At 62.2% G+C, this 23,788-nt stretch overlaps 1 protein-coding gene across 3 annotated transcripts in view; it reads left to right on the forward strand.

The window, feature by feature from the left end:
* The first annotated feature begins 931 nt into the window (after positions 1 to 931).
* Positions 932 to 23,788, forward strand: part of ESPN (espin) — a 30,315-nt gene continuing 7,458 nt past the window's right edge. The window contains exons 1-10 of one of the 3 annotated variants that reach the window (XM_059374275.1): positions 939 to 1,247; positions 4,093 to 4,286; positions 13,343 to 13,529; positions 13,671 to 13,853; positions 14,004 to 14,135; positions 17,445 to 17,646; positions 18,637 to 18,908; positions 21,505 to 21,666; positions 21,757 to 21,961; positions 23,347 to 23,373. In XM_059374275.1, the coding sequence (XP_059230258.1) occupies positions 954 to 1,247; positions 4,093 to 4,286; positions 13,343 to 13,529; positions 13,671 to 13,853; positions 14,004 to 14,135; positions 17,445 to 17,646; positions 18,637 to 18,908; positions 21,505 to 21,666; positions 21,757 to 21,961; positions 23,347 to 23,373 (1,858 nt within the window). In that variant the 5' untranslated portion in view covers positions 939 to 953. Of the gene's footprint in view, positions 1,248 to 4,092; positions 4,287 to 13,342; positions 13,530 to 13,670; positions 13,854 to 14,003; positions 14,136 to 17,444; positions 17,647 to 18,636; positions 18,909 to 21,504; positions 21,962 to 23,346; positions 23,374 to 23,788 lie in introns of all 3 variants that reach the window. The other 2 variants (XM_059374276.1, XM_059374274.1) reach the window with 2 other exon arrangements.

Consider the following 23,788-nt stretch of genomic DNA (forward strand, 5'->3'; position numbering starts at 1 on the left):
GCATCTCCCCACTGCCCCCAGCCTTTGCATTCCCACTTTCCCTTCTCCCCCATTAGCCAGCCCCAGGCCCTCAAGCTCACCGTTGACTCCCCCCACCCCAGACAGAGGCTCTGGGTGCTCTCTGAGCCCCACAGCCCCTGGATCCAGAAACCTGAGCCTCAAGCGTCCCAGGCATTCCTGCCTTTTCCTCCTCTTTCTCCTGCCACCAGGAGGCTCTGAGGACAATTCCTGGGGCCTGAAGGAACCCCAGAAGACTGAGGGCCCAGCACCTGTCGCCCCACTTTGGCACAGACCCAGAGCCCCTCAGGGATTTGCGTGGCCTGTTCCTGCCCCCCAGGATCTTTGCCTTTGCAGTCTGGCCTGCCTGGAATGCCCCTTCCTACCTTTCAGAACCCAGCCCACCGCACCTCCTCACATGGACCTTTTCCCTGACCACCAACGCAGTCCAACCCCATAGTCCCGTTCTGGTGACACTCTTTACTCTCTGAAATGGCGGTAATTGTTTGCTGGCTTGTGCCCCCAGGGCCTGGAACAGCACGTCGTGGACACTGGGCTGATGAATTAATTCCCCCAGCGCCTGGATCTCAGATTCGAACCGTGCGGCCTCCCCGGGCGGTCTCTATTTATAGGTGAGCTAAAGCCAGGAGCGGATTCCCGGGCGGGCGCCCTGGCCACTTGCAGCCTGGAGTCCGGCCCTCGGCGCGGCGGGGGCGGGGCTGAGGCGGTGCGGGGGGCGGGGCCCAGACTTAAGCCCGGCGCCCGCGGGGGCCCCGAGGCCCAGAGCGCCGCGGAGGCGGAGCGGATCCGGCGCGGCCGTGCGGGCCGGAGACCGGGCGGGCAGGCGCTCCGCCTCCCCAGGCCGCAGGGCCCCGACGGCTCTCCTGCTGCCCCAGGACGGGTGCATGGCGCCCGGGGGAACGCGCTGAGCGGGTCGCGGCGCCGCGGACGGCACCATGGCCCTGGAGCGGGCGCTGCAGGCGGCGCGGCAGGGCGACCTGGACGTGCTGAAGTCCCTGCACGCCGCCGGCCTGCTCAAGCCCTCGCTGCGGGACCCGCTGGACGCGCTGCCGGTGCACCACGCCGCCCGCGCGGGCAAGCTGCACTGTCTGCGCTTCCTGGTGGAGGAGGCCGCCCTGCCCGCCACGGCCCGCGCGCGCAACGGCGCCACGCCCGCCCACGACGCCGCCGCCACTGGCCACCTCGCCTGCCTGCAGTGGCTGCTCTCGCAGGGCGGCTGTGGAGTGCAGGTGGGTCTGCTCCCCTCGCTGGGCGCCCTGAGGCTTCCTCCCCAGGGGACAGCTCTAGCCTAGAGCCCCCATGGCTCAAGGGTGGGTGAGAGTGGGCACCTCCCTACTGAGCTTGCTTTTGAGCTCCTTCCGGAGGGCTTGGGATGGAGTGGGCTCCCCAGGTCAACGGTGACGGTGGAAGACATCCTGGCCAAGCTTTGGCCACTGCCTAGAAGAGCACTGGGTAGTGGGGAGCCAAAGGGAATTGGGCTTACCTGCGCCAGTATTTAAGCCAGGATGGGAGTGGGGGGGAGAAAAGCACAGATCCAAGGGAGTCCTGGAGAACGGGCAGGGCACAGAATCAGAAGCCCAGGTCTTCTGGGATCAGGTCTGGAAGAGGGGTGGGCAAAGTCCTACAGTCCACCCCAGGCCCAGACCCAGGTGTCCCCAGGGCCAGGACATGGGGCAGGGGTGATGGGCGTGGTACATGGGGCCTCCCTGGAACCTTAGCTGACCCTGGGACATCCACACCTTCCTGCCTTCCAGCTGTGAGTTGCTTCTCCAGCCCAGCCTGAGTCTTCCTGCCCTGGGACCCCACCTGCTCTCACTTGGGGTCCCCCAGGCTGATCTAAACCTGGTCCCTCCTGAACTAGAGGCGGGGGCAGCTCAGGCCCTGATGTGTAGCTCTCCGGCTTGCTCCCTCGGGCAACAGAGCATCCAACAGGCACTAGGCCTGGAATTCAGGAGTGCCCCGATCTCCCAGAGCTGCCAGTCTGTGGGGGCAATGGACAGCCACCGCGGGTACCATCAGGTCTTGCTGGGCCTTGTGGTGGGGGGTTTCGGGGAGCTAGCTGCTTGGGTGAGGTGGCAAGGAGAGAGTGACCTCTGAGGGGAGTCTTAGATGATGAGAAGGACATGGTCAGGTGTGCTGATCAGAGAGTTCTAAGCACAAGGAACAAGAAGTGCAGAGCCCTGAGGCGCACTTACTTGTCCTGTGGCAGGATCAGCAAAGAAGAAGGCAGCTGTGGCGTGGGGGGAGGGCAGAGAAGCCACTGTAGGCTGGGGTTAGGAATTTGGATGATATCCTAGTTGCGGGGAAAAGCCACTGGAGGAAGGAACCAGAACTGGTTTTCCACTTGGGAAAAAACACTGGGCTAACTGAACGAAGGAGAAGAAACCGGGGTGACTCTGAGGCGGCTGGTTGTACGTTAAGGATGACCAGACCCTATTCCCCCACGTCGCCCTCAGGATGGCAAGGTCCCCCTTCCGACGCTTCCTGGGAGATGGCCGGACCCCTTATCTCCTGGCCCACTCTGTTATCAAGACTTCCTGGCACATGGCCCCTGCCCACTCATTCGGGAGGTGGCGTGCCTCCCTGTCTCAATGTCCAGGCTTGGCCGGAAGCCTCCCTAGCCCCTGCAGAGGAGAGGGGGGAACAAGTGGCCTTGTGCCCAGCTTATCAAGTCTCCCTCCCAGCAAGCTTGGGTCCTGGGGACGGAAGTGTGTGTGTGGGGAGGATGACCTCGATCCCCAGCCCCGCTCAGCCCAGAGATAAGCAGCTTTATGGTGTGGACCACAGCACGTGAGGGCCTGCAGAGCTGTTGGAGCCTTGGGGACAGGCCAGAGCCCATAGGCCCAAGTCCTCTCCTTGTTGCCCCTCCCCCTCCCTGGAGATCTGGGCTCAGGGAGACAGACTGGGCATCCCAGCACACGAAAGGGTCCCAGTGTGGTCCTCAAGTGCCTGTGAGCCGCTCACTCTGCCTCACCTTCTGGCTACCCGCTTCCTAGCCCCGCAGCCACCCCCGAGGTCTGACAGATGACTTACTAGTCATGGCCCCCGGCCCCTGGCCCCTCTGTCCTCTCTCCTGTTTTTCAGGAACCTCTGAGATTCACTACCTGCAGCCACCTTGGCCACACCTGTCCCCACAGTGCCTCTCTCTGTGGGGAGAGGGGCTTCCTTCCCTGATCCTAGGAAACCACGCCCCCCCACGGCTGCCCCATCTGTGCCCTGCCCCCCCCCTCTGCCCACCTCTCCATTATCCCGCCTGCTCGGCGCTGGGAGTTCGTGCTGTTCCTGCACTGGTGCCCGCTCACCTACACCCGCCAACCTTTGAGTCCCGATTTGTGGGTTCTCTGGGATGCCCCTCCTTGCCCAGGTAACATGAGCGGCACCTGCCAGCCCCTCCTGCAACAGACACACACACACACACACACCTGGAAGGTCATGGATGACACATGTGGTACTTCTGGGCCCAGACCATCGGCCAGCCCTCTCTGGGGTGCCCGGGAGGTGGGTCTAGCCCAAACCCCTCCCAGGGCCGCCTCTACCCCACACCTGACTGTCCAGACCCTGTGACCAGTACCCGGAAGCTTCCTCCTCCACAGAGCTAGAACACAGCCCGTTTCCTGGGCCAGGAGCCGGGAGTCTGCCGCGTGCCTGGGCAGGGGCCGTTCCCCGCACCGATGTTGGGTTATTGGAGGTCCACCAACCTGGAGGCCTCTTTTCATGTGACACCTGGGGAGGGGGAGCAGGGGAGGAAGGGGCCAAGGGTTAGATGCTGGGGGTGCCCCCCAAAGTCCTGAAGCCAGCCTGGGACGGCCAGAGCGGCCCAGCCCCAGCCGCACTTGCTCTCTCCCTCGGGCGTTCCCTGAGCATCTGGGCAACCGTTGCTCCTGTGGGGAGCCCAGGAGTGCTGTGTCCTAAAAGCCTCCTATATGCGAGCTGTTCACAGTCATGGCCAGCAGACCTCAGGGAGCCCAGCACAGGTGGCACAGGTGTGGTTCAAAGAGGGCCAGTTAGGGGCCCAAGGACAGAAGGGCCTCCGTGGCTGGGGAAGGCAAGGACTAACGGGCGCTTCTCCCACAGGACAAAGACAATTCTGGTGCCACAGTCCTGCACTTGGCTGCCCGCTTTGGCCACCCCGAGTTGGTGGACTGGCTGCTGCATCATGGCGGTGGGGATCCCACCGTGGCCACGGAAACAGGCGCCCTGCCTGTCCACTACGCTGCCGCCAAAGGAGACTTCCCCTCCCTGAGGCTTCTCGTCAGGCACCATCCCGGGTAAGGCCGCCCCTCCTCACCTGTCTTCTGGGTAGTACGGGCCGGGGCCCTACCCTCCTCTGGCATCCTGGAGGACTCGCTGCTTCTGGGCCGTCCCAGCGGCTAGAGGGCCAGGGCAGAGATGTTTCCTGAAGTTGTCCCCTTCCTGGAAGGCTGCCCACAGCCGCTTGCCCCAGAGCTTTGCCAGCAGACGCTCCCATGCAGAGCTCGCGGCCGCACCTGGGACGCTGGCACGCGGGCCCAGATCACCTGCGGCTCTCCAGGAAGCTTACGAGCCTACAGCAGGTGGCTGTCTTGAGCTCTGGCCTGTGCCCATTCGAAGGACTGTTGGAAGGGGGGTGGGTGACTAAATGGCTGGTGGCTCAGTCAGTTGAGCGTCTGCCTTCGGCTCAGGTCATGATCCTGGAGTCCTGGGTTCGAACCCCACATTGGGCTCCCTGCTCAGTGGGGAGCCTGCTTCTCCCTCTGCCCCTCCCCCTCCCCCGGCTCGTGTTCTTGCTCACTCTCGCTCTCCCGCTCTCTCAAATAAACAGATAAATAAAAATCTTTAAAATGGGGGTAGGAATGAAGATATGGGAGACTGTCCTAGAGCCCCTAGTCAGGAAGGAGGAGGAGGACTGAAGGGAGAGGGCTGCCCGTGTAGACCCCCAGGCCGCCTCCTAGCCCCACAGCCCCCTGACAGCAGCTGCTCATTTCCCGGGGCCCGTCTGCCCACTCCCACTAGCAAGGGAGGTGCGGCCCCCAAAGCTCCCAGGGTCCCCAGCCTGAATGGCAGTTCTGAGAAAGCAGCTGAGCAGTGGGCTGGGAGCTACCCAGGGTAGCGGAGGGTTGTGGAGAATGGGGCTTGATGCAGAGCAGGGAAGTCCTGGGGGTTCTGGGGGGAGGGAGGGAGCCAGGTCTTCGGTGCACCTGAGAAGAAGCAGGGGTCCTGGGGAGTGTCTGAAGGAGGAGGACAGTAGTGGCCTCAGGGACCTGACAAATGGGGGCCCTGAGCAGTGACTTTTCCATCAATCCAAATGGGTGCCCGGGACATTAAGTGGTGACGGAACACCGAGCCTCGGGAGGAGAGCAGCCACAACACGAGGGGTCAGCCCTCACCACTGGCTCCGCGCTGCGGGAGCCTGCAGGGCGCGGACTCCCAGGGAGCAGGCAAGAGACCCACCTGGCACCGCGGCCCTTGGGGCAGGATGGCAGCCTGTGGGGCCCAGGTCAGCGGGGTGGTATAGGGCAGCCCTGAGAGACCCCGGCCAGCCTACAGTCCATTTGCTGAAGGGAGTTCCCCGGTGTGGTTGGTGGGAGCCCACAGACCTGCGTCCTGGACCACAGGTTCTCCCGGCCACCCTGCCAGAGGCCACTTGGTGGTTCCTTGCTCTCGACGAGCTTGGGCGTGGGTCACGTCAAAGCGGGGATTTAGAGTTGGAGGCCCCCCATGAGGCAGACTCCCGAGCTGGCACCAGCAACAGCACCCTGGCGGGCTCGGTCCCAGGCTCCCAGCTCCGACTCTCCAGGCTGAGGCCAGGTAGTGGCCCCTGAGACAGGCCTGCAGACCCCCTGTGACAACGCCAGGGCCCCTGCCCCACCCCCTCACTTCACATGGAGGACACTGAGATCCTGCAAGGAGAGGAATGGGCTGTGGTCCCTTTTCTGCACCCATAAGCCCCCACACACATAACAGGCCTCCAACAAGCCAGGCTAATGGCGATGCCAACTTAGCCCAAATTTTGTAAACTGAGAGAGGACCCCCAGCCCACCTCTGGAAGTGCTGATGAGGACCTGGGCCTGGAGGGGGAGGGGCGAAGACCCAGGTTGCCCCTGAGCCCCTCCTCACGGAAAAGCCTGGGGCCTAGGATGAGCTAGAACCCTCCAAGGGCTGGGTTCCCACTGTTAGTGCCCCTTCTCGGCCTCAGGGCCTTGGGAACCCTGACCCCGCCCAGGCCATGCCAGGTGCTGACCGTGATTGGGCCCTGGTGCCAACCCTGAGGCCAGATGGCCTGGGCTGATGAGCCGTCAGCCCCTCCGAGGCCTCTATGAATCTCACAGACTTGGTCAGAAGACTTGGGCCTGTTCCCGCTGCAGCGAGTGACCTGGCTGATAAGAAGGTGCTTTTCTGAGGTTGCCAGGCTGGGCTCAGGCAGGAAAGCGCAGATGGGAACTGGGGTGGGGCCTGCTGGGAGCTGGAGGCCAGTGTCCCCATAGCCCCCTATCTCGGGGATGGAGACTCCTGCTCCCCCAGGCTGCACAAGGAGAGGGCAGTGGCTCAGGCGGCCCCAGGCCACAGGGCTCAGTGCGGGGACCCAGGCAGCCTGGCTGTGGAATGCCGAGGCTCCAAGCTTTCACTCTCGTGAGCCTCCCAGAGCTGCTGTGAACCGCAGTGAATTATTCACAAGGGCTCAGCTCCACCGACCGCAACCGCCGTGGAGGGAGGAAGGGACCTACGGGTGAGAAACTCGATCCCTCCCCGGGAGGCTGTGGGCCGAGGCCCTGACGAGCTGCAGAGGGGCAGGAGGGCAGGACCACCTGCAGGGGTCTGTGAGAAAAGGCCTGGCTGCAGGAACGCGCTGCGCCCACCTGCCCCTCTCCCAGTTTATCCCAGTCCCCCAGGCAAGTCCTTCCAGAGGTGGGAGTGTCGCCACAGGGACCTCCGGCGCTCTTGCCCCGTGATGAGCCTCCCTGTAGAAGGGGGTCCCGAAGGCGGCGTGGAGGCTGGTGGGAACTGGGCTGATGCTGTTTCAGGCCCTGGGTCTTGGGAGATGGAATTGAGGGGCCGGCCCCCCTGGCCAGTCGCATTCGTGGTTGGCAGAGGGGAGCCGGGTATCCAGGCCTCCAGTCAGGGCCGACAGAGAAGGGGCCAGGAGCAGGGAGCCTCGGAGTCCGGCTTGCTTGGCCACTACCATGTGCTCCCCTGGGCTCTGTGCTGCTGGAGGGGAGCCCCAGGCTCAGCACAGACCCCCAGACTCGGAGAATGGCTGAGGAGCTCTGGGCTCTTCCTTTCTCTGGGGCCCCTGTGCTCTGCCGTTCAAAGCAAGCAGGAGAATCAGTCTGCCCGAAGGTTTGTGCCAACTGCACCTCCCTGCAAGGTCTCCTCTGCCTGAGGCCAGGCCCGCCAGGGACAGAGATTGGAAAACGCCCTAGCCAGGGGTCAGGATGAACTCAGGTGAGCCCCAACCTGCTGAGGGCTTACTGAGTGCCTAGCACCACCTGGCCATCCGCACCTTATAACCACCCCAGGTGGCAGCTCTGTACACGGCCCAGGTCACAGACTGATTCATTCAGCTAGCGCTTATGGAGCGTCCGCTCTGCGCCAGGCAATATTCTAAGGGCCAAGTATACATCCGTGAGCCAGACAGATATCCCTATGGCGCGGTGCTGACCAAGGGAGAAACAGCGTCTCAGAGAGGCTCACTGAGCAGCTGAGGTCCCCCCGTCCCCTGGGTGGCCTTGATCAAACCGTACCTCCTCTCCAGGCCTGTCTCCCACTCCTGCTCTAATTCCTATTCTCTCAGACCTCCCCGGCCCTGGCCTTCATCCCATCCAGCTGTGCCCACCTTTGAGAATGCAGGTCAGACTGCTGGACTGCCCACAGCTGCCTGCTCACCCACAGGAGAGGCCGTTTTCTTCTAAGGACCCAGGGGCCCTCCCGCCTCTGCCCTGCCCCCACGCCTCACCTTCACGGCTCTCCCACCTGTGAGGCTCCCCCATTCCCCTACCCCACCCCCTTCCACCTCCAGAGCCTTCTTGCAGCTCCTCCCAAGGGCTGGAGCCTTCCAACCTCCCACAGGCTCTTCCTGCTGCCTAGAACCCCCCCGAGTCTCGGGGGCTCTCTCCTCCCCTCCAGGCTTTGGCGCCCTTCCCCTTCTCAGCAAGTTCTGCGCAGAGCCTCCTTCAGATTCCACCTGGTTCCTTGCCTTATCTTCCCTCCCGTCCTTATCACCACCTGTCCTTACGCTCCGTGCACCCTGGGGTATCCTCATACGGTGTCTCCCCAACTAGTGAGGGCAGACGTCATCAGCCGCCCAGTGCCTGACACGCCGTGAGTGTTGGTTGAGTGAATCAGGAGTCTGGGAGCCCTGGGACTTGCCTAGCCCTGCAGGCAGCTCACTGCGGGTGACCTCAGATGGAGCTCCCCACTGGGTCTCCCCGGCCCATCCGGCAAATGGACTAGCCGAGGTCAAGAGCAAGCAGACGGCACAGAGTTCCTAACCTCACTGCCCATGTCTCTCGTCCCCATAGCTTCTCGCTCAACAACTAGCAACTGGGCAGGCCTCCGGTGCTTGGGAGGTAGTGAGCCCTCCCAGCTTCTTGGAGCCGGCTCTCAGGGAGGCTCCCAGAGCAAACAAGGGGACAGATGGAGAGCTTGAGCGGTGTTCAGAGACGTTCTTGCTAATGTGCCTGTGTGTTGGTTTGCCAGCTGGTGCTCCAGTGGAACCGAGCTCTGGGACAGCAGGGGTCTGCTCCTTTCACGGCTCTGTCCTGTCCTGGCTTGTGGCAGCCTAGTGACATGTGTCCCTGGAATGAACCAGACAACTCCAGTCACAAGTGCCATAATGCAAAACAAGCTACCTTGGTAGAAACCAGTGAGGTTTTCTTTAAATTGAGAGAGTCAAGAAGGCCTCCTAGGGCAGGTGCGAGCTCATCTGAGACCTGGATAAAAAGCGGGGCCAGTTCTGCAAAAATCTGGCTTGGCAGCGTGGCAGGTAGAAGGACCCCCCAGAGGCGGAGGCTGAGGTGGAATCAAGCTTGGGTTCACTGAGGACCAGAAGGAAGGCCTGGAAGCCTGGGAGAGTTGCAGGGAAGGGTAAGCTTCCGGAAATATTCCAGGCTTGGAGGTGGGTTGCGTATGAAGGTGACTATTCTAGAACCTTCCTCAAGTAAGGACTGCATTTCTTCCCTGGGCCAGGCCTAATTTGGGATCTTTTCAAATAAGCCAGGAGGCGCAGTGAGAGGACAAGAGAGATAGAGCCACCACAGTACCCATGACTTTTCCAGGGTCGCCTTACCCTACAACGGCGAGACCTAATACTTGTGACCTTCCTTGGGGCCAAAATTATTGCGGAAGGGGAGGGCCGCTGGAAATGCTGCTCTTTGATCCGAGTCTGGTTCCGTGGGCTGGTAACTCCTAGCTCCTGGAGGCAAAGGACGGAGATCTCCAGCAAGCATTCCGGGCTTGTTTCAAGTCATCACGCGGCGACCTGCTTACTCTTTGAAGTTCATTCGTGTCACCTATTTCCCAGAGGGGAAGAAAAATATGATTTATGTGATTGTTGCTAGAGAACTGCAGACCATAAAGATGTCTTTGAGGGTCTCCAAAGATTCCTAGGGTTTGGGCTCGGGCTACCCTTAGGGGAAGGGAGCATGGTGTCCTTTACCAGAATGGAGTTCGCAGCTGGGGAAGGTTTGAGGGAGAAAAGCGAGGTATCCACTCCAGGCACATGAAGTTGCAGAGGCCTGGGCAGTGCACACACGGACAGTGGGTAGACATGGGGACAAGATGTGGACTCCAGGTCTAAGCCAGAGAGAGGGAGAGTGTCAGGTACAGGTGACCTTTGACCCCAGAAAGTAGATGACCTCACCAGCAGGGAGAGAGAGTGTGTTCAGAAAGAAGATTCGGGGCATCTCCACCTTTGGAGGGCAGGTGGAGGCCAGGGCTCAGCAAAAGAAGGCTTAGGAGACTTGGCCAAGAAGAGTGGGAAGAGACACCTGTTAGGGAGCGCGCGCGACCTTCCAGAACTTCCTCTTCTGTTCTCTTATAAGAGCCAAGGAGATGCTGGACAATTATGATGCCCGATTGCCATATATGGAAACTGAGGCTCAGGAGGTTAAACACCCACTAGGGCCCTGCCCAGTGAGCGAAGAGCCAGGGTATGGGTGGTGGCCAGGGCCACAGACAGGGGCTGGGACTGGAATGGTCACCCTTAGCGTCACTTGGGCTACAGCTCGATGGGCTAGTGGGATGCTGAGGCCAGAAGGACCCCCGGACCCCGCCTCTCTCCTCTGGGGGACGCTCCACTGCAGAAGCAATGCCTCACCTGACCTGTGGTTGGTTGGGTCTGGCCACCCCAGGCCCGCAGTGCCCCCACCGAGGTACAGGGAAGAGGATCCCAAAATATAACAGTGGCTCCCGGCTTGTGCTAGGTGCTGAGGGCTCTCTAAGCACGTCTCAGGGATGCTTCCTGCTCCTGCTCCGTGGGTGACTTTGAGACAGAGACAAAAGGCAGGACTGACGCAGCGGGGTGGGGCTCACGGCCCCCGGTCCTTCTCTGCCTCTCTCTCCTCCGGCGAGCTGAGCCTTCTGTGCACAGCACCTACCCTGTCAGGTCCCTGAACAGACTAGATGAGACAGCATGTCCGTCTGCTCATCACAGGGCCTGGAACAGATCGATCGTCCCATGAACGGCACCTGCTGACCCTGTCATCGATCATTGTGACTACTGCTATAAATTTATCTCTCTCCCCATCTAAATTAATTGATTTTGTTCCATGTGCTCATCCATAGTTTTATAATCCCCCCCCAGTGAGCATTGGGGGCCCCTGCCCTTCTTGCCTCCAGGCCAGAGTACAACAGGGTAACAAGGCCAGCACCCGCTTGCTCACTCTTGCCCATCTGCGTATCTGACTGCCCTATGGTGCTGGGGCCTCCCGGGCTGGGGGCTGTGGCTCCAAGGATGCAGAGACGGAAATACTAGTAGGAACGGTGGTAAGCTGGAGCATTTGGGGCTTCCTCTGTCCCAGAGACTCCAGCTGAGGGTGGCAGCCACTGGCCTGGCAGGAGGGAGGTTGTGGCCATGACTGCCCCCTCCTGCTCAGGTCCTGCTCTGCGCCAGCTTCTCAGACCTTCTAAGACCTTCCCAGACTGACCAGACCCCTCCGGAATATGGACACCTACCAAGCAGGGGGTGCTAGGAGGGGCTGAGGTCCTGGCAGATCTGGTACCCCAAGTTTTATACATTGCCTTAGGCTTCCCCAGAGAGATAGCAGGGGTCCTGGCTGGTGGACCCCTCAACCTCTGATCCCCAGATCCCAGCACTCCCTGTGTCTTGGTTACGGGGTGAATAATTCAGGCCGCTGAGTGTTGGTCATGAAACATTAAGCAGGCTGTTACTGTCACATCAGTATGTGAATGTGTGTGTGTGTGGGGGGGGGGACAATGGCACTGGGGCGTGGAGGCTGGTGGCTGCAAGCCAGAGTGTTCCTGGGAAGAGGCGTGTGGGCGAGTCTCTGTCGCCAGGTGCCGTGTCAGCTCGTGAGCGCCACTGCCCGGACTCAGGCAGGGAAACGGAGGGCAGCCAGGCATGGTCCCTGTTCCACCCCAAATGAGTGAATTGTCACACTGGGCATCAGGCCCAGAAAAACGGCAGCTCTGTGTCTGGGGTGATGGTGCCCGTGTAGGAGTAAGGAGAAAGCAGGGAGGTGCCCAGTGAGGGCTGCAGGTGACCAGAGGGGCGGGGTCAGGGAAGAGGGCAGGGAGGAGGGACTGAGGAGTGTGTGAGGGGACAGGACCAAGCCATGTCGGGAGTGACAAGACGGTAGGCACGTGGGCAGCTAGTGGAGGACTGGGTGGCCCGGGGCCCGTATTAATGGACAGCTGGGCTGGCACTTGGATGCGGGAGGGAGGACCTGCATGGCCGTTAGTGGAGAGTGTGAGACTGATGTCACCAGTGGGTAGATCGTGGGGCAGACGGACGGGACAACATTTAGTCAGGTGAAGAGGTGCGTTTCCGGGGCACCGAGGGCTGGTCCTGCTTCCTGGGACTCAGCCCCAGCCCAGAGCTTCCCTGTGAGCGAGGCGGCTGCTCCCGCGTCTGGGACTAGATTGTGGCCCCACCTAGTGTCTAACTATAGTAACTGCGCCCTGGGCTGTCCACCCTATTACGAAGTCAGAAAACCTGGGGCTCCTTCAGTGGCGGGTGCAACTTCCCTGCTTCCCAGCAGCACTCCACCTCATGGGTCTGATTCCCAGCTCCCCAGATAGGACTCCTCCTCAGCAGCCGAGGAACAGGGATGAGGGACAGAGCCAGCTGCAAGCTGGACCTTAGGAAAGCCCCAAGAGTGAAGACAGGGATGGTCGTTCCTGTGTGCCTATTGCATGCACTGGGCCCTGCATCACAAACATACACTCAAGTGCCATTTACCAGTTGTTTTACCTTTAGGAGGTCACAGCCCCTGAGCCCCGACTGCCCATCTGCAAAAATGGGAAAGACAGTAAGACCTAAGTAAGGACATCCAATGAGAACCTGTCCATCAATATCACGGCACACCAGGATGCTCCGTGAATGGTGGCCGCCTGTAGAGCTGTCGAATTGACAACAAGATATCCAATTGAATTTTAATTTGGATAAACCGCAAATCATATTTTAGTATAAGTATAGTCCATGCCTTGTTTGGGATATACTTATACTAGAAAATGATTTCTTGTTTCTCTGAGTTTCAGAATTAACTGGTTATCTTGTATTCTATCTGGCAGCCCTACTACTCTGCCCCCTGGGGATTCAGTCTCCTGGGGGAGGCAGAAGCCAAAATCGCTTAAGTTCAATCAAGTGTGACAGGCAGTCTTTGGAGTGAGCCCAGGGCCATATGCGACATGGAGGTAGGAAAGGCCTGCTCTGCCTGGGGAAATCAGGGCACGCCTCGTGGAGGAGGGGATCTGGACTGAGTCTTAGGGAAGAGGAAGGAAGGGCATTCCAGATAGAGGGGGACCCGATCAAAGGCATACAAGTAAGACAGAAAGTTTGGGGATTCACAGTGATAATGGGTTAATGTGGCTGAAAAGGTAAAGAGGCCAGATCTCCATATCCTTGTAGGCCTGGGTGAAAAGGGGGGTTATTTACTGGGGACAGGGACTAGAAGGAGGGGGGTGACCGCGTCAAAGGGGACACCCTGGAGAAGACTGGCATAGGACCAAGTGTCCAGAGGCAGTCAGGGACAGCGGAACCCGGTGACTAGACTTCTCCAACCCACTCTCCCAGCCCTCCAGAGCTCCCCTAAAGAGCGCCAGGAGCATAAGAAGGGTTTGGAGGGAGGTGGGCGCTGGGAGCCCACGGTGGGTGCTGTCTCCGCAGGGGAGTGACTGCCCAAACCAAGACCGGTGCCACGCCCCTGTACCTGGCGTGCCAGGAGGGCCACCTGGAGGTGACGCAGTACCTGGTGCAAGAGTGCGGCGCGGACCCGCACGCGAGGGCCCAGGACGGCATGACCCCGCTGCATGCAGCGGCGCAGATGGGCCACAGCCCCGTCATCGTGTGGCTGGTGAGCTCGCGGTCAGGGCGGGGCGGGGCCCGGGAAGGGGCGGGGTTTGCTCGCGAAGCGGCCCGCGCGGACGGTGGGCGGGGCCTGGCGGGGCCTGGCGCCCAGCCCCCGCCCCTCTTTCCCGCGCCCCCTCGCGCCCAGGTGAGCTGCACCGACGTGAGCCTGTCGGAGCGGGACAAGGACGGCGCCACGGCCATGCACTTCGCGGCGAGCCGCGGCCACGCCAAAGTGCTCAGCTGGCTCCTGCTGCACGGCGGCGAGATCTCCACCGACCTGTGGGGCGGGACCCCGCTGCACGACGCCGCGGAAAACGGGGAGCTGGAGGTGGGGGCGGGGAGCTGAAGGTGGGGGCGGTGTGGGGGCTGGGCGAGCGCCCTCTGCTGGCGCCGAGCCCGCCGCACAGCCCTGCCGCGGCGCGAGGGGTGGCGGGTCTCGGCGAGGGGGCGGGGGTCCTCAGTACGTGGCGCCTCGCAGTGCTGCCAGATCCTGGTAGTGAACGGCGCGGCGCTGGACGTCCGCGACCGCGACGGATATACGGCCGCCGAGCTCTCGGACTACAATGGCCATAGCCGTTGCACCCGCTACCTGCGCACCGTGGAGAACCTGGTATGACCCCGAGCCCCTGGTTAGCTCGTCCCCCTCCCCATCCCCGCCTCCCCCCAGGGGCAGGTGTTCTTACCCCTTTAACACGGAGGAAGCTGAGTTTCGGAGACATGAAGCCCTGTCCGAGGTCACAGACCATCACCCTCTCTCCGCCCACAACCACTGACCATGGAGGGGCGAGGCGGCGTAGGAGAAAGGGTCAGGGGGAGGAGACCAGCATCATCCTGGTAGGGAGGATGGCGCCGAGAAATCACAAGACACACCTGCCGATGGGAATAGTCGAGTTCATTCACCTGCCCACAACCCACACTAGTAGCTCATTTAACTGTCCACTGCCTCTGAGGTAGGTGGTGGTAATGCCCCCGGTTCATCCAAGGTCACACAGCTACGTTGTATGTTCCCTCACTTCATGGCTACCTCATAACTGGAAACTTGTGTGACTTTTTAAAAATTATTTTATCATGGCTGCACAGCGTGAAGTCGCCTCCTGGGACTTGAGCTCAGGTGTGGTTGGCTCCGAGTCCAGGGCCCTGCCTTTTCTGATGTAATGCCCGCTTTGGGGCAGGAGGGAAGACAGAGGGCAGGTCTCACAGGGGCCTTCCGAAGGACCAGCCCCAGGGGGCAGCGTGGCCAGAAGAGGCCTGGGAAATGGGAAGGGTCGGGGAGAAGGTGCGATGGCCTCTTGCCCGCAGCACTGTGTCTGCCCCTTCTGCAGGCGCGGGGAGGGGGGCACCCTGGTTCTGGGTGCCTCAGAGCACAGCAAGGCCCAGGGGTCAGAGACGGCAGCTGGACCCAAGGAAGAATTTCCCCCCCCCAAAAGGCCACCCAGAGAGACTAACAGTCCAGCAGATAATGAGTGTCCTGTCAGTAGGGTATATACCAACACGGGTGGATGCTGTGAAGGGCATTTCTGCACCACAGGTCCTTCCTTCCCACTGAGGGAGCAGTCTGAGAGTGGGATGGGGGGGCACAAAGCCCCAGCCTCTGCAGCCCCCCCCCTTTTTAAGATTTTATTTATTTATTTGACAGAGATCACAAGTAGGCAGAGAGGCAGGCAGAGAGAGGGGGAAAGCAGGCTCCCCGCTGAGCAGAGAGCCCGATGCGGGACTGGATCCCAGGATCCCGGGATCATGACCTGAGCCGAAGGCAGAGGCTTTAACCCACTGAGCCACCCAGGCAGGCACCCCCTCTTCCAGCCCCTCTTTTTTTTTTTTTTTAAAGATTTTATTTATTTATCAGAGAGAGAGGGAGAGAGCGAGCACAGGCAGACAGAATGGCAGACAGAGGCAGAGGGAGAAGCAGGCTCCCTGCTGAGCAAGGAGCCCGATGTGGGACTCGATCCCAGGACGCTGGGATCATGACCTGAGCCGAAGGCAGCTGCTTAACCCACTGAGCCACCCAGGCGTCCCTCTTCCAGCCCCTCTTAACAGCAGCTCCAGCCGAGAGAAACATGACTGCCTGAATTCTGACTCTGGCAGGCACCCTGCCCAGTGCTCTATGGTCTGATCTCAGTCTCTGCTGGAAATTAATACTACTAGTTCACATTTACTGGCTACCATACCCTGGCACTTCACTAACTTTGAAAATCTTTGTTTATACCCTCACAAGGCAAAAAGTACTGATATCAGGGCGCCTGGGTGGCTCTGTGGGTTAAAGCCTCTGCCTTCTGCTCAGGTCATGATCCCAGGATCCTGGGATCGAGCCCCACGTCGGGCTCTCTGCTCCGTGGGGAGCCTGCTTCCTCCTCTCTCTGTGTGCCTCTCTGCCTACTTGTGATTTCTGTCTGCCAAATAAATAAATTAAATCTTAAAAAAAACAAAAAAAGTACTGTTATCCCCATTTACAGATAAAGAAACTCAGGGAAACTCAGGGGCGCCTGAGCAGCTCAGTTAGTGAAGCATCTGACTCTTGATTTCGGCTCAGGTCATGATCTCAGGGTCATGAGATCGAGCCCCTCATGGGGCTCTGCACTGGGTGTGGAGCTTCTTGAAATTCTCCCTCTCCTTCTGCCCCACCCCCATCCCACACCCCCACAGGCTCTCTCTCTTTAGGTACAGCAAGGATAAGTGACTTGCCCAAGGTCATGTAGCTAGTAAGTGGGAGAAGTGAAATTTGAAGCCGACATTCCAGGCCGCAGAGCCTGTGCCCCTAACCTCTGCTATCCATGGGGTCAGGGCTGGGTACCCCCAGTGCCCACTGCTGTCAGCTGTCAGTCACAAAGAGAGGCTTTTCAGCTGCCCACCCCCACCCCGTCCAGCCCAGCCCCTGTGCTTTCCCTTGGCTCCTGGAATGGACAGCAGGGCCTGCCCCGCCCCTCTGACCTGGGTGGGGGATGGGAGCCCTTGGTCCCCTCACGCAGACAGGCCCAGCTACAGCAGTGGAGGATCCAAACTGTGCAGGATGTTGGCCCAGAAAAGGCAAACACTCCCACAGAGCCCCTAATTACAGGGCCAATGAGCATGGCTGCCGAGCTGTTACCTGGTGCTAGGCTTGCCTCCCATTCCCGGGGGGCCTGTGACACTTCTCGGGCAGGGAGGGGGCCCCAGGCAGGGAGGAGCATACTTGGGCAGGAGGCAGCCAACGGAGCCAGCGAGCAGGCTTGCCGGCAGCAAGGCCAGCATGGGCAACGTAAGCAGGACCCCTCCCCCATCCCGCTCCCATGCAGGGAGGGTCAAGCCTGTGGTCAGGGACACAGGCAGTGGTGGGGACAGCAGGCTTCCAGTCTGAGCCTGGGCTGCCCACCAGACTCAGCTGGGCTGCCCCAGACACCCCCCGGCTTTCAACAGCTCCACCGGGGGATCCAGGCTGGGCTGGTGTTGGGATTTGCCCCAGTAGAACAAGGAAAGACAAGGGCTGCTGGCCAGGTAATGGGAAATTAGTCTTTCCTGCAAATTGTGGGGGCCCTGCATGCCTCCCCTGCCCCCTGGCAGCTGTGACACCTGAGCCCTTCCCACAGATACACTGGAGCCCAGTTCCTCTAATGAGGAAGGAGAAGGCTGGTGCCATGGTAGTCTTCCCCTTGGGGTCCAGGCCAAGGCCCCCTCTTCTGACAGTCTCTCAACCCCCCTGAGCAAGGAATGGCTGGGGTGGGCGTTTCCCAGAAACCTGTGGTCCTGCTGCCAGGGGGCCAGGCTTGGGCCTGAATCTTCCCCTGGGAAGAACCCAAGAGACATTCTCAGAAAGGGGAGGAAGCCCAGAAAGGGAAGCGGCCGGGCCCAGGTCGCACCACAAGGACTAGCCCCAGCAGGACCCTGGCCTGGAGCGCCCTGGTCTCCAGGTCAGGCTGTCCTTCCTGGCTCCCTTCCCATTCAGAGTGTGGAGCACCGTGTCCTGTCCCGGGATCCGTCTGCTGAGCTGGAGGCCAAGCAGCCCGACTCTGGCATGTCTTCGCCCAATACCACCATGTCCGTCCAGCCGCTGAACCCTGACCTCAGCTCGCCCACCAGCACCCTCTCCAACTACGACTCCTGCTCCTCTAGCCACTCCAGCATCAAGGACCAGCGCCCGCCACGCCGTGAGTGGGCCGGCTTGGGACGAGGGAGGAGGGAGCGAGGACTGGGACTGGCCTCTGGGCACTGAGGGCCGGCCTCGGCCCACTCTGCCTCCAGCGCTGGAGGCTGCCCAGGTCTCTGGGAGGGGGGGGCTCCTGCTTGTGGTGAGGGGACAGCTGTGCTTGTGTGTGCCCATCACAAACACACCTGTATCTCCACAAGGACTGTTCCCCAGACGGAACCCCCATACACCCCACAAAAGCTTCATTATCCTCACTCACATGCACAGTGTTCCCCAGACTTTATGCACACCTGGTCACACTCAAGTGTGCACACTTGTACGTGTGTATGCACAATATACAGATGGGAACACATGCGCACATGTAACAGCCCCATGCAGATGCATGTGCACACCTGTGCTATGGCCCAGACACATGGCCTCCATCTCCATACTCCAGACGTGCGCACCCATGCAAACACACGCAGACACACCCCACGTCCACAGCCCGTTGCAAACCCCTTTGTACGACGAGGAAACTGCGTGGACTCACAAACAGGGACCACACCCTGAGCCTGGGTGGCCACCTGCCGGTGAGAGCTGCCCCAAGCCACCGGGTGGCAGCCTGCAGAGCTGGTGGGGTGCCTGGTAATCTGGGCCGTGGCCATCCATGCTGCCGTCACCCCACCCTGCCGGGTCTGACCCCAGGAGCTGTCCCTTCAGCCTCCAGGTGGCTGAGCCCCCCTGGCCTGCTCTGGCATCAAAAGCCCTCTAGGGCCTCCCCTCCAAACTTGAGTGCATGGTCTTGCCCCAACACATGCATCGCCAGAGCAGGGGAGGGGAGGGGAGGGCAAGATGGGCCGTGCCCTGCCTGGGCCCACAGCGGAGCCGTACCGGGCTGCGTCCCTAAGCCCACCTGGTCCCTTGGTGAGTCGCTTCTGGGTGGAAGAGGGTCTCAGTCCTGGGGGACAGCCTCCCTGCAATCTCCCACACCCAGTCTTCCCTCCCTCCCCAGGGCTTCCCAGCTCAAGAGCTGCAGACATACAAAAGTACATAGACAAGCTGAGCCCACAGCTGGGCCGGCCCAGGGGCAAGACGGAGAGAACCACACCGCTGCCACCACCGCCCAGCTTCCCTCCGCCGCCCCCGCCCCCGAACACCCAACTGCCCCCACCCCCACCAGGCTACCCAGCTCCCCAGCCCCCCGCGGGACCACAGGCTGCTGACATCTACCTGCAGACCAAGAGCAAACTCCGCCACGTGGAGACAGAGGCCCTCAAGAAGGAGGTAGTGAACCTTCCCCCACCTGCCTGCCTCCTAGCCCAGGGACTGGGCGGATAGGCCGCCCCCGAGGCCAGGGGACCAGCACAGGGTCGGGGGGCCTTGGGCCAGTGTGGCAGATTCAAGAGTCAAAGCTCCTGGCCAGCCCCATGGGGCACTAGGGCTGGGTCCTGGGGACAGGCAGATGAGTAAGACAGAGCCACTACCCTCTCAGGAGCTGGGACTGGGTGAAGGAACGTATCATCAGACAGTTGGGCCTCTCAGGGAACTGGAGTGCAGAGCGCAGAGAATTGGCAGAGACTATGGACAGACTGCCTCCTCACAGCCCTACCCATGCCCATAGCCCCATGCTCAGGTGGAGAATGGCTCCCAAGGGGGTGTCTGGCGGAGAGTGGGGAGAGACACCAGTGGCATGGCTGTGAAGGGCCCCAGAGGCAGGGACAGAGAGCACTAGCAGGACTCCGCCCTCACAGGGGGCTGAGGGAGGGTGAAACTGCAGTTGGCTCCCTAGTTTGGGGCTTGGAGTGCCCAGGTTGGTGGGAAGGCCAGTCCTGGGATGGGGGCCATGGGGGCATGTCCAGTGCGGGCACACTGAATGTGAGCTGTCCTGGATGTTAGGGCCTCTGGGGCCCTGGCTGAGGCTCTGGAGCCAGAGGGCTGGTCTGGGTAACTGAGAGTCCCGGCCTGGGAGCCCCATAGGGAGTCCTGGGGTCCTGGCTAGTCTGGGAGGTGGGGGACAACTGAGACTCCAGGTGGCTGAATATGGGGTAGAGGACCCTGCGGGTCCCGTGGGAGCCCTGACCTGCAGTTCTCACTCAAGCCCAAGGCAAGCCATTCCAGAGGCAAGACGAGGAACCAATTTGCCCACAGGTGACCCAGGTCACAAGGCCACTGGGTTGGGGAGGGGAAGGACAGCCTCCACAGAGACTCCACCCTGCCCTCACTGCCATCCTGGACTAAGTTCCCAGTCGGGTCCCCTTTCATCTCTGTGAGGTGGAGAGAGCCCAGGAGAGGACTGCAGGGGCCTCAGGGCCAGCCGACTGTCCCTGCTGGCGGCTTTGTGAGCCCTGCCCAAAGCCACAGGACAGGTGGCCCAGCCTGCGCCCCCTCCACTCCCTTGAGCAACAGGATTTCGAGGTCCCGTGTTCCTACCCGGTGTGTGCGTGCGGGGCTGCAGGCGACCAGCAGCTCCACAAAGAGCCCTTTGTGTGTCCGCTGCTCCTCGCCCCCCGCCTCCGCCCCCTGGGCCTGGCCGTTGCCTGACCGCGTCCAGAGCGGGGTCGTGGCATCCGGGCCTTGGGCTGCAGGGGGCGCCGAGGGGGGCGGACTGGCCCAGAAAACAAATCCTGTGGTGTCGGGTTTCCTGCAACAAGAGCCGGTTTGGGTGGGGTGTGGAGGTCCGGGCCACGACGGGGACGCACGGGGGGGGGGGGGGGGGGAACAGGGGACACCCCCCCGCACGGTGACTCGGCCTTTGGCCCTGCCGGCTCATGTCCTTTTCCCTGGGCTGGGCTTAGTGGGGGGCCAGCTGCGACGGGGCGGGCCACCGCGCGGTCATCTGAGCCCGCCTGCCGCCCCTGAAACCCGAGGCTTAGGCGCGGGTGTCGGTGTCGCTTACGCGGATGTCGATGGTTTCCAGATGCGGGAGGGGAAGGGCGGGGGCGTGACCCAGGACCCAGGGGTACCAAACGTGGGGGGCTCCGCTGCTCGTGGTCAGGCCTGCGTTCTGCCCACGGGGTTTGGAAGGGATCGGTTGGGAGAGGAGATGGAGGCCGGGTCGCCCAGCACCTCGCGGAGGGAGAAAGGCACAGGGGGCGGGGCCACATCTGGCTCGCGGGACCCGTAAGAAGCAGGGGCGGGTTGCTGCGATGCAGCTGGAGCCCCCGGGGCGTCCCCTATTTCTGGGAGTGGGTAGGCCCGGGATTGGCGGGCCCTGGGTGATGTCAGGCCGGCGGCGCTCATAGGCGCTCTTAGGCGCGGGCGGGCAAGGGCTGGGCTGTAACCCGAGAGGAAGGATCAGGTAGCGCAGGTGTCGGGTCCATGCCGCCCCCGCCGCCAGGTGCACAGCGGGGGCCACCGGCACAGGCGCAGGTAGGAGCAGCCCCGGGGCCGGGCGGCTGAGAGCCCTGGGCAAGCAGGAGCCTAACAGGACAAGGGATCTGAGGCGGGCTCCCTCGCCGGGGTCCCCGAAAGAGCGTTCGGCAGAGCCGTGGGGACGCGCGGGACGGTCGGGTGGCCGGGAGTCGGGTGAGGCTGAGGCCTTAGCGCTGGCTAAACGGCGAGCTGCCCCTTCTCCGGCTCCCCCTGGCGACTGGGCTGGGTCAACCCGCCCCTGGTCCCGCCCCTTCTAGCCTCCGTGGGGGCCCTGGTGGCCCTTGGCCCGCGCCCAGAACCCCTCCCTCTAGGGCCGACCGAGCCTGCCCTTCCCCGGGACCCTCGCCCCATCTCCGCTCTGAGAACAGGCGGGTCTGGGGAGCCGGCTGGCGGCACCCTTGGACGGCCGCTGGCCGGGAGCCTCGGGAATGGGAAGAGCTGGGGGGGCGGGGCGTGGGAGGCCGCGGGGACCCGAGCCTGAAGCCCCCGCACCGCTGTCTTCCCGCAGCTGGGCTCCCGCGACGGCCACAACGGGCTGAGGAGGCAGGACTCCGGCCGCAAGCCCCGCGCCTTCAGCAAGCAGCCCAGCACGGGGGACTACTACCGGCAGCTGGGCCGCTGCCCCGGGGAGCCGCCGGCCGCGGGCCCGGGCATGGCGCACAGCGAGGAGGTGCGTGCCTGCCCGCCCGCGCCCGCCGGCCGCCCGGGCCCCGGCCCGGCCTCCCGCTCCTCACTCGCGAGCCCCTCCGCTCCCCCGCAGGCGGCGCTGCTCCCCGGGAACCACGTGCACAACGGCTGCGCCGCGGACCCCAAGGCGTCCAGGGAGCTGCCCCCGCCACCCCCGCCGCCGCCGCCGCCGCCGCCCCTGCCGGACGCCCTGAGCTCGCTGCCGCCGGCTCCACCTCTGCCCTTCGAGGGCGCTGGCCCTGGTTGCGGGCAGCGTCGCTCCTCCTCGTCCACTGGCAGTGAGTAGGGGCGGGTTGAGGGGTGGGGGGCGGCGCTAGCCCTGAAGGGGAGGGAAGCCTAGACGTCGCTCCCGTCCGGTCCGGCTGCCACGGTCCGGTCCCGGCTGCCACTGCCCTAGCGCTTACTCCCTTCCTGCTGGTTCTGCCTGCCGCAGCCCCTGGCCCAAGGAGGACCCCGAGGGAAGGCTCTGAGCGGCATTAGTGTGAGCCCAGCCAAGTCCCCTTCCCTCTCTGGGCCCACGTCCCATCTAGCAGCGAAGGCCTCCAGCTCTGGTGGCTGGTGTTTCCAAGGAGCAGGTGTTAATGGGAAACTGGGAGAAGAGCTAGTTTCAGGGAGGCCGGGCTGAGGGCCAAGCCTCTTCCTGCCCCACATCTATCCTCATCCCTCTTCTGCTTGCCTTTGTCTTGCTCTTCCGAGCTAGCTATGGCGGAGCTCTCCCCAGATGCTTCAGGGACACTTCCCAGTCAGACCCCCCCAGAGGCCCCAAGCCAGCTAGGACCTGCTCTGGGGACAAGGCCAGTGACCCATCACGCCCTGCCCTTTCCCTCCTGATGACCACTCCCCCACTTGGCAGCCCCACATCCTTTGTAAGGTGTAGGCTGGTGACCAGGATTCCTGAGCTTCTCTTCTGTAACATGGGCCAGACTCCTGCCTGCCAAGGCTCGTGTAAGGCCCAGGAGGTGGTGCCCGGGGGACCTACGCTCCCACCTGAGCCTGAGGGGAGGGGTTTGCCCAGCCACGCACTGCAGGGACCATGTTTAGTGACACCAACCAAAGTTTCATCTCCTTAACTAAAAGTGCAAGGGTATGACGGAGTGCAGAGTAAGAGGAGCTTGGGCTCCCTAGGGCACCTGTGGAGCCTCAGCCCCTGCAGCCCAGAGCCCATGGTAGCATGGTCACCCCCACCAGGGCCTCCAGAATGGACCCCCAGCTCTGGGGTGAGCTTGTTCCATCTGGAGCAAGGCTGAGGCTAGGAACAGAAGCAAAACAGACTCTGGGCTTCTCGAGACAACGCTTCTCACGGAAGAACCTGGGCTGGGTGCCCTATCCCAACCCAATGCCAAGATTGAGGCCCTGGCTGGGGGGCGGGGGGTCAGGGCCAGTGGCAGCTCTACCCAATCCCCAGGGACCAGTAAGAGCCAGAACTGGGTGGACCACCCTCGTGGAGCCCCAGAGCAGCCTGAGCCAAGTCAGATGAGCTGGAAAATTCCTTCTGTCCTCTCCCCTCCTCTGTGCATCTCCCTCCCATGTTTCTGCCCTCCCCTCTCTTGCTGTCTTCGCCCCCCCGCCCCCCCCCGCCCCCACTGTCCTAGCCTCACCCGGCCCCTTCCCCTTCCCTCTCCTAACTTCGCTGTCACTTCTCTCCTCTCCTCTCGGTCCCTAGAAGTGAGAATCCTGAGGCTCAGGAAGAGTGAGTAGCTGTGTTGCATGTGTGGCTCCTGGCTGAGGTGTGGGGCGGGGAACGAGGCATGCTCAGGGAAATCAAGGCCGAAGGACAGGGCAGGGCCAGGGGCCAGCAGGCCGGGGGTCTTCTGCACTACAACCACTCTCCTACCTGCACCTCACCCGCGTGCACACCCACGAGTTCTGTCCGGGGCTTTCAGTTTTGCCTAAATAAATGGGCCTGTTGCCAGTGCCCACCTGGCACCTTTTCCTTTTACCCCTCCTGCTACTCGGTCAGGGATCCCCCGCCCTGGGGGAACCAAAGAGTCCCCTGCTGGCTTGCTTTGTTGCCCTCACCCAGCCCTCACCCCTCCTCGGTCTCTAAAGACAGCCCTTCCCAAACCCCAGTCACCTCCGCTGGCCTTGTCAGAAAATGCAAACTC

Source organism: Mustela nigripes, chromosome 14, assembly GCF_022355385.1.
Source record: "Mustela nigripes isolate SB6536 chromosome 14, MUSNIG.SB6536, whole genome shotgun sequence".
Taxonomy (NCBI): domain Eukaryota; kingdom Metazoa; phylum Chordata; class Mammalia; order Carnivora; family Mustelidae; genus Mustela; species Mustela nigripes.